General features: G+C 41.4%; 1 protein-coding gene across 1 annotated transcript in view; it reads left to right on the top strand.

The window, feature by feature from the left end:
- Positions 1-867: 867 nt before the first annotated feature.
- TYR (tyrosinase) overlaps positions 868-10,595 on the top strand; it is a gene marked incomplete at its 3' end in the record, with an annotated part of 76,547 nt that continues 66,819 nt past the window's right edge. Inside the window, exon 1 of the mRNA XM_080640834.1 lies at positions 868-1,892. Coding sequence (XP_080496960.1) covers positions 1,074-1,892 — 819 coding nt within the window. The 5' untranslated portion in view covers positions 868-1,073. The remainder of the gene's footprint in view (positions 1,893-10,595) is intronic.

Genomic DNA, 10,595 nt, shown 5'->3' with positions numbered 1-10,595 from the left:
AAGAGGTAAAATTATATTTTTATTCATGCATTTTAATTTATCCAGCTCACTATACACCCAGAGAAAGAATTGCTGAAAGAATTTATATGATCAGTAAATATATGTAGAATAAATATAGGGTGTCCCAAAAATATATACACACACATTGAATAATTATAAAGGCTGTGTTTATTAAAATACATTTCATTTTTAAAATTGAGCTATCAGCTGTTAAAATGTATATTCATTTTTTGGGGGGACACCCTGTATAATAATACTTTTTCATTCACTCACTAAATTGAAAACTTTGCAATGGCTACAGCATTAAAAACAAAAACAGTTTCCTTTGGAATTTTAAATAGTAAAAGTCCTCAAAATAAGACAGATCATCTGCTTATCAAAGTGACTTATCCTTAGGAATTGTCAGAAAATGAGTGCTTAGAGAGCTAGCAAGCAGCCAACTGCACCAAGATAATCAGGGAGGAGTAGCAGAAAAATTTTGTCTTCTGATACTTTATAGAAAATAAAGAGCTGCAATATAGTCATATATAAGAAATAATCTTTAGGCTCTGAAAATATTTTTTTTTCAAAGCTGACCTGAAAATGCTGTGGCTTATTCTATTTATGGTCTCTGAAAAGCATCTACCTTACAACCATTACATCTAACACTTCCTGCGTTTTCTTAATAGGAGAAGCTCCGTTACTGACACTACTTCTTGTTTTCAAATTCAAAGCATCATTCACTTCATAGTCAGTGAACTGGGTTTACATAGATCAGGTATTACTATTATTAATAATATTATTATATTAGCATTCTAACCATAAGAAACTATTAATGGTGAAGAGTGTTTCTCACTTTAACATAGGGCTATCCCACTTGCGGGATACATGCCAACTCCAAAGAAAAGTTAGTCATGTGGTTTTCAGAAGATGAAAGCTTAAGATAAAGACTGAGAGTGTTTGATGCTGGAGGTGGGAGTGGCATTATATAGGACTTAGCCAAAACATGTGATAGTCACTGGAGGGTTTGCTGAAAGGAAATTGTGTTGCTCAATTGCACAACGCAAACAGGCCTTGTGAGGATTAGAGGAAGAATGCTACCTGCTGTGTTGTACTGCCTGCTGTGGAGTTTCCAGACCTCCGAAGGCCAATTCCCTAGAGCCTGTGTGTCCTCCGAGAAGATGATAGAGAAGGAATGCTGCCCACCATGGAGAGGTGATGGGAGTCCCTGTGGCCAGCTTTCTGGCAGGGGATCATGTCAGGACGTTGTTCTGTCCAATGCACCACATGGGCCTCAATTCCCCTTCACAGGGGTGGATGACCGGGAGTCTTGGCCCTCTGTCTTCTATAACAGGACCTGCCAGTGCTCCGGCAACTTCAGGGGATTCAACTGTGGAAGTTGCAAGTTTGGCTTTTGGGGACCCAATTGCACAGAGAGACGACTCTTGGTGAGAAGGAACATCTTTGATTTGAGTGTTCCAGAGAAGAACAAATTTCTTGCCTACATCAATTTAGCAAAGCGTACTACCAGCCCAGACTATGTCATCCCCATAGGCACCTATGGCCAAATGAATAATGGGTCAACACCCATGTTTAATGACATCAGCATTTATGACCTCTTTGTCTGGATGCACTATTATGTGTCAATGGACACACTGCTTGGGGGGTCTGAAATCTGGAGAGACGTTGATTTTGCTCATGAAGCACCGGGTTTCCTGCCTTGGCACAGACTCTTCTTGTTGCTGTGGGAACAGGGCATCCAGGAGCTGACAGGGGATGAGAACTTCACCATTCCATACTGGGATTGGAGAGATGCTGAAAACTGTGACATCTGCACAGATGAATTCATGGGAGGGCGCAACCCAGCAAACCCTAACCTTCTCAGCCCAGCGTCCTTCTTCTCCTCTTGGCAGGTAAGGTGTCAGAGCATAAAGGAAACTTAGTAATCACTTCTTCAGGCAGGGCTGTATAAGCCTCCCTCCTCATCTCTTCTGCCAAGAGTAGAAAAGGTCTCCTACTAAGAACTCTCAACATACCTTGTATTTTTCCTTTAGTGCACACTTCACAATTGTAGTTACATAGATATTTGTGAGCTTATTCATCTGATATCTTCTACCAGGTTCCTAAGGTCTAATAAATAGAGTATTTGATTCATTCCCCAGCACCTAGGATGGTGACTGGCAAATGGTAAGGGCTTATTAAATATTTGTTGAAAGAATGGATGAATATTTAGATGATTAAATAAATTATCTACATCAGTGTTTCTGAAATTTTCTTCACAACAAAATTCATACAGAGCACATACTAAAAGTACAAATCCCTGGCCTTATCCCAGACTTTTTGATTAGAATGTTTAGTGGAGGGTCCTGGGGAAGTATCATCATTTGCTAAATGTCTGGCGATTAATAGTCAGGAAAATTGGGGGAATATTCTTTAGATTAAATCTTCTTTTTAAAAAACATATAAGAACCCTAAGGCTCGCCCTGACCGGTTTGGCTCAGTGGATAGAGTATTGGCCTGCAGACTCAAGGGTCTCAGGTTCGATTCCGGTCAAGGGCATGTACCTTGGTTGAGGGCACATCCCCAGTGGGGGGTGTGCAGGAGGCAGCTGATTGATGTTTCTCTCTCATTGATGTTTCTAACTCTCTCTCCCTCTCCCTTCCTCTCTGTAAAAAATCAATAAAATATATTTAAAAAAAAAAGAACCCTAAGGCTCAAGTAGGTAAATAATAAAAACAGCTATTTTGGCTGGTGTTACTCAGTGGTTAGAGCGTCAGCCCACACACCAAAGGGTCTTGAGTTCGATTTCCAGTTAACGGCACTTTCCTGGGTTGCAGGTTCAACCTCTAGCTCCAGTCGGGGTGAGTGTGGGAGGCAACCAATGGATTTGTCTCTCTCACATTGATGGGTGCTCTTTCTCTTCCCCTGCCTTCTTCCCTCCCACTCTCTCTAAAAAATCAATGGAAAAAATATCATTGGGTAAGAATTAACAAAAAAACACACAAAAATATCTAATATTTATTGAGCATTTAGCATGTGTGAAACCCTGTTGCGTTTTTGTACATTAACTGATTTAATAGTTTCACTAGATTTTCCCATTTTAAAGATTAAAAACCTAAGGTATAAAGATATTAGGTAACTTGTGCAAGATCACAGAGCTAGTTAGTAGCAGAGACAATATTTATTCTCTGGTAGCTTGGCATCATGGCTACTCTATACTATTTTCAAGGACATCACTGCTATGGTGACTTCAGCTGAAGGATCAGGCCCATTCTGTCTGACGTTTTTCAACTGGCTGCAGAAGAAATTAGCTCCCTCCTCCCTAAAGTGTGCACACTTAAAGGTACAAGATAAGGGACTGCTATTTTGAAATTTAATATCTATTTCTTCTCTTCTGAATTTTTCACTCTGAATTAGGGACAAAAGGTAACCAAATAAATATGCTTTTAATTATTTATAATTTTAAACCACAAGGTAGAAGGAATGCTTTTCTGCTTGTATTCCAAACATTTCTATTATAGCTGTTTTGTCTAGCAGTGCTTTATGGAACTAAGTCCAATATTTAAACAAGATGTGAAGAATCTTACATTTGCACTTTGCACTCTGCAGTTTCCAAATGTGGACGGCTTCCCACCTGTCCCCACACCCCCAACCCCTGCAACACAAACTAAGTTCATACACTTTCCAAATGGAGCCTATTGAAACTCATTGAAAAATGATCACTGTATAATACCTGTGGTCATTAATGTCAGCTATTTATCAAGATTAATGAGTGTATTTGTATAAGAAAGTCTGGAAAAAGAGGTGCTTGGAAAAAGAAATATATTTCAATAAGCCTTCAGACCTCCTGCCTTAATCTAGAAAGTGCAAAACTCTCATCTAGCTCTCACAACCTCTCTTACTGCTTAAAATATTGCTAAGGTTGGAGGTGAAGTTTTCAGTGAGTTATAATGCTCTCCTTAACTATACAGCTTCACTTGACCCAGAAAGTCTGGAGGGTTATCTAAATTACCAAAAAAAAAAAAAGTTATAACATCTAATAGATGGATATTAACTGATATTTAATTACATGAGATGCACGCTACTTAGTAATACCCAGAATTATATTTGTAATTATTTTCAAATCATTTATTAATTATTGAGTGGAAAATTGTTCCTTTTTTTTTTGCTTTTATGATTGCAGCCAATGTTATCCTATCTAACAAAAGAGTGATATGCAAATTAACCATCACTCCACTAAACCCACAAGCCATGCCCACCAGCCGATCAGGAGTGAGTATGCAAATTAACCCCAACCAAGATGGCTGTGGCCACAGAGCGATCAGGAGGCTTGGGTTTCCCCGGCAATGGAGGAAGCCAAGCTTTTTGCACACCCTGGTGGGCCCAGGCCTCCACTAAAGTTTCAATTATAGAAGATAAAGAAATCCCAACAAAAATGGCTGCAGCCATGGAGCAAGCAGGAGGCTTGGCTCCACTCCAGGCTACAAAGTTTCAATTATAGAAGATAAATAAATCCCAGATACCAGGGCCTCTGCTTGGGTGGCTGGGGGGCGTGGTCAGCCTGCAAACCACCACAGGCCCCTCGCCCAGGCCGCCCCACACCCCAAGGGAATCCCCACCCTGATCCGGGACACCCTTCAGGGCAAACCAGCTGGCCCCCACCCATGCACCAGGCCTCTATCCTATCTAATAAAAGAGTAATATGCAAATTGACTGTCACTCCAACACACAAGATGGCTGCCCCTATGTGGTCAAAGATCCTGCCCCCATGTGGACACAAGATGGCCACCCCAAGATGGTCAGCTGGGGAGGGCAGTTGGGAGGGACCAGGCCTGCAAGGGAGGGCAGTTGTGGGTGATCAGGCTGTGGGTGATCAGGCCAGCAGGAGAGGGCAGTTGGAAGGGGACCAGGCCTGCAAGGGAGGGAAGTTGGGGGCAATCAAGTCTGCAGGGGAGGATAGTTGGGGGGGACCAGGCCGGCAGAGGAGGTAAGTTGGGGGTGACTGGGCCTGCAGGGAAGGGCAGTTGGGGGGGACCCAGGCCTGCAGGGGAGAGCAGTTGGGGAAGACTAGGCCTGCAGGGAAGGGCAGTTAGGGACAAACAGGCTGGCAGGGGAGCAGTTAGGGGGTGATCAGGCTGGCAGGCAGAAGTGGTTAGGGGCAATCAGGAAGGCAGGCAGGCGAGCAGTTGGGAGCTAGCAGTCCTGGATTGTGAGAGGGATGTCCAACTGCCCGGTAGGATCAGGCCTTAACGGGCAGTCGGACATCCCTTGTGGGGTCCCAGATTGGAGAGGGTGCAGGCTGGGCTGAGGGACACACATCCCCCTGCACGAATTTCGTGCACCAGGCCTCTAGTTTCTACATAAAAATTATTGGGTCAAATAAGTAAGTGTTGAACTAGATTGCTATAACATTAGGTTCAATGTAGTTCTATGTTTAAATTGCTATAATTGTAGTAACTGGTATTAAAAATGAAATAGGGTGTAGGGTGGACAAAGGCCATTGGAGAAAACCAAGCAAATGGTTTAAATAAGGAAGGTGAAGTGAATGAACATTTGCATTCACCTACTGTGAGTGGTGTCACTGTGTGACGTGACAATGAAAACCAATTCTAGTTGTTTGTTTCCATTTATTCACACAACCTCTCCTGTTATAGTCCTTTTAAAATTAAGATCACTTTTTAAAAATATTTTAAATTGATTTTAGAGAGAGAAAGGGAGAGAGATAGAGAGATAGAAACATCAATGAGAGAGAGACATAGGTTGTCAATCAGCTGCCTCCTGCACACCCCCTACTGGGGATTGAGCCCAAAGCTTCAGCATTTGCCCTAACTGGGAATGGAACTGTAACCTCCAGGTTCATGGGCTGGTGCTCAACCACTGAGCTAAACTGGCGGCAAGATCAGTTATTTATATTGATTAATTCAGTAGTTCTCAGTATCAAAATCATTTAGGGAGCTTCAAAAACCAAAACAAAACTAAAAAATAATTGCACGGGCTCCACACATCTAATTTCTAACAGTAAATCATATTCAGTTGGTCCACTGCAAAGTTTAGGCACCTGCATTTTAAAGCCTTCTCAAGTGGTTCTAATGTGCAGCCAGCACTGAGAATCACCGATTTAATTAACATGAGATTGTTCTGGTATCTCTTCCCCTTCACAAACTCAGGTTCTGTAATAAACACACCACAGGGGCCAATGCTTTTGCCTGAACTGAACACACAAATCAAGAACTGGACTACTTTATGTGAGATAAAATCACAAAGCCTTCATACAAATTAATACCTTCCAAATTAGCTAGGCTGATAGTTCCTTTGATACAGAGCCTCCATTTCCCCTCCCCACCCTTGCTTTCAGTACTTATTACTGAAAGCAAGGGGGAAATATAGAGGTTTTAGAGATTCATAACAATTGTGAACACTGAGACTAAGAGACCCTTCAATAGTATCTAGTATAGGGCCCACGTTTTATATGGGAAGGTAGGCCCCAAGGGCAGGATGATTTGCCCAAGGTCACACAGGTGAGGACTAAAACCCAGTGCCTCTGACTCTAATGTCAGGTCAACCATGTTGTTCCCAGTTAGACTCAAATTATATTCCAAATAAGCCACTAATTAATGGATGTAGAATTTGAGTTGTAGTCACTCTGACTCCCTTAAAAATCAATTCTACAGGAAATTGGGGCAGATATACTAATGTAGTCCTTTCTTTCATAATATAATAAAAATATTCTACATCATTATTCAAGTAGAATTAACTCTAACCCCTTTGTGCTAGCATCGTTACATTTTGTACATTTAGTCCATTACTTATTTATTCCAGATCTATAGCACAGCATGCCATTATTTTTAAACCTATATTTGTCTACCAGATTGTCAGCTGCTCCAAGGTAGAAGCCATTTCTCATCTATTTTTATATCCACAAAGCCTGGGACAATACTCTCTATACATGGAATGGGCTTTATAAATGTATTTGAGTGGAACAAAATTAAAACTCACAGAAATGTTAACTCCAATGCTAACAAACATTAAAAATGAAACTCTGCATGACTGGATTTCATTAGAACCTTACACTTTTCTTTATAGCATTAGATACTCATGGCTAAGGATACAACAGGCCATTATAAGCAGCAATTTACTCAAAATCTAGAAGAAGACATTTTGTATAGTTCTTTCTTGCTGGGTTTCTATATGTGTGTGTTTGTGTGTGTGCATGAGAAAACTAAAGAAAGAGATCACACAATAAAGAAGACTAAGTGAGTTACAACATATCTGAGTGTTATTTAAAGTGATTAATAATATTTAATGGTAGGGATTTCTATGAAAGAAAATATTATATTAAAAATCAGGTACTTAATGTTAGTTTCCTTAGAAAGCTTTTATTCAGAATTTACATATATTTTGCATGTTTGTTCATTTATCTGTTTGTTTAGTGCCCAAATCTTTTCAAGTAAAAGCATGTTTGTCATCAATTAAAACAGTCTATTATTTCCAGAGATGGAGGGGTCCTTAATAGTATTAAAGTACAAATACCTATGCTCAACCCAATTAGACCCAGTGTTATGCAAGCAGCAGAAAAGCTAGCCATAAAAAGAAAAGGTAGATCAGGGGTAGCCATCTTGATTGATTAAAATAAAGAGGAAAAAACATTTCCTCAATGATAGACATGAGTGAAATGTGGCCAGGAAATTCACTCATCAGGTGAAAAGTACATCACATGGAAGCAAACAGAGGGAAGAAAAAAAAAGTCACATTTTAGCAGACAGTCATGAGTTTTATGTAACCATGGCAACAGCTCAATGAAATAACAGCTCTTTTTTTCTTTATGAAAAAGATTCTGTGGAATGTCATATGTCTTACTTTTTTTTTCCCAGTTAAAACCTCTAATGCCATAAGAAGAATCTTTGCTCCTAAAAACTTTTAATAAATGATAGTTTATTGCTGTTTCTTTAAATTTAAGAGAGCACTGTCTAGGTTCATCTTCTCCATTAATATAACTGTTTGTTCTATTTCCCTTCTTCATTTGACTTGAGACACTTATTTTCCCCCATCATATATTATAAATCACCTATGTTAAAATAGAAAAAGAGCCCTGAGCCTATTGCTCAGTGGATAGGGCTTCGGCCTACGGACTGAAGGGTCTCGGGTTCAATTTCAGTCAAGGGCACATGCCTGGGTTGCAAGCTTAGTCCCCCGTAGGGGGCATGCAGGAGGCAGCCAATCAATAATTCTCTCTCATCATTGATATTTCTATCTCTTTCTCTCCCTCTCCTTTCCTCTCTGAAGTCAATAAAAATATATTTAAAATATAGAAAAAGAAAATTTTTTTGTCCAAAGTCCGCTGTCATTACCAGATGATATTAAACAAGTTATTTAGAATCTTTGACCTTTGATTTTTTAAACAACAACAACAACAAAAAACACCTGGGGTACAATTATCACATATGCTTGTTTTCTGTGTTAATGGAAATACTGAATGCAATAGAAAACAGAATAAGATAGTGGAAAGGGTATATAATCTTTTGGTCATATAAACATGAGTTTCAGTAGATTATTTTAACTTACTTAGTTACAAGATCCTGGATAAGTTATTTATTCCCTTTTCCTTTAAAATTAAAATAATATATCATAAAGCATTATTATGATATTTGATGAAATCTGTTACTGCAAAATGACTAGTTTAGTATATGACATATTCTTTGAGTTCCATGTGTAGAAATTACTATTACAATATGTTTTTATATATCAACTAGAGGCCTGGTGCATGAAATTCGTGCACGGGGGGTGGGTGGTGTCCCTCAGCCCAGCCTGCACCCTCTCCAATCTGGGACCCCACAAGGGATGTCCGACTGCCCATTTAGGCCTGATCCCTGTGGCAGTCGGACATCCCTCTCACAATCTGGAACTGCTGACTCCCAACTGCTCGCCTGCCTGCCTTCCTGATTGCCCCTAACCACTTCTGCCTGCCAGCCTGATCACCCCCTAACCACTCCCCTGCCAGCCTGATTGATGCCTAACTGCTCCCCTGCCAGCCTGTTTGCCCCTAACTGCCCTCCCCTGCAGGCCTGGTCACCCCTAACTGCCCTCCCCTGCAGGCCTGGTACCCCACAACTGCTCTCCCCTGCAGGCCTGGATCCCCCCCAACTGCACTTCCCTCCAGGCCTGGTCACCCCCAACTTCCCTCTTCTGCCGGCCTGGTCACCCCTAACTGCCCTTCCCTTTAGGCTTGATCACCCCCAACTGCCCTCCCTTACAGGTCTGGTCCCTTCCAACTGCCCTCCCCTGCTAGCCATCTTGTGGTGGCCATCTTGTGTCCACATGGTGGCAGCCATCTTTGACCACATGGGGGCAGCCATCTTGTGTGTTGGAGTGATGGTCAATCTGCATATTACTCTTTTATTAGATAGGATAGAGGCCTGGTGCACTGGTGGGGGCCAGCTGGTTTGCCCTGAAGGGTGTCCCGGATCAGGGTGGGGGTTCTCTTGGGGTGTGGGGTGGCCTGGGCGAGGGGCCTGTGGTGGTTTGCCAGCCAGCCATGCCCTCCAGTGATCCAAGTGGAGGCCCTGGTATCTGGGATTTATTTATCTTCCACAATTGAAACTTTGTAACCTGGAGTGGAGCCAAGCCTTCTGCTCGCTCTGTAGCGGCAGCCATTTCTGTTGGGATTTATTTATCTTCTATAAGTGAAACTTTGTAGCCTTAAGCAGAGGCCTGGGCTGGCCAGGGTGTGCGGAAAGCTTGGCTTCCTCCATTGCCGGGGGCAACCCTAGCCTCCTGCTCTCTCCAGCTCCGTGGCTGCCGCCATTTCTGTTGGGCTTTATTTATCTTCTATAATTGAAACTTTGTAGCCTGGAGTGGAGGCCTGGGCCGGCAAGGGCAGGCGGAAAGCTTGGCTTCCTCCATTGCCAGGGAAACCCAGGCCTCCCTCCTGCTTTCTGTGGCCACAGCCATCTTGGTTGGGTTTCTTGGCATATTCGCTCCTGATTGGCTGGTGGGCATGGCTGGTGGGCATGGCTGGTGGGCATGGCTTGTGGGTGTAGTGGAGGTATGGTCAATTTGCATATTACTCTTTTATTAGATAGGATTTTAGTTACTATCATAATGAATATTAAACCAGTATTATAGAGCCAGAGTTAAAAACAATTTGGTGGCTTCCCAAATGATCTTATATTCAATAATAATTATAAGAGCTGTTACTATTAAATACTATATACCTAGTACTATATACTAAGTGCTTTACACATGTTAAATTAGTTGGTCCTTCATAAAAAATTGTTACAATCCCCATTTACAAATGAAAAAAAATGATACTCAGAGAGCTTAAATATTTTGCCCAAGGTCATGTTGCTAATAAAGAGTCAATATTGGTCTTTCTAACTGTGATCTATGTGATCCTAACATTAGTGCTAATACTTTCTCCTCCCTGCCTGCCCTATGTATCAAATATAAAGATAATGATTTGGATTAAGTTTTTAAATTATTTCTGGAACCAAGGTAGATTTCCTCTTTGTTACTAATATATCCAGTCATCTGAACACTTAGTCACTTAATAGTTGGCATTTCAGCGAAAAATAGTTCCATTTAAACCTCTCTAATTTAGCCAAGTCTGCTCTAGGAGT

Source organism: Plecotus auritus, assembly GCF_963455305.1.
Source record: "Plecotus auritus genome assembly, chromosome: 9".
NCBI classification, from domain to species: Eukaryota; Metazoa; Chordata; class Mammalia; order Chiroptera; family Vespertilionidae; genus Plecotus; species Plecotus auritus.
The sequence above is the reverse complement of the archived record's forward strand: the minus strand, read 5'-3'. Positions and strand labels throughout refer to the sequence as shown.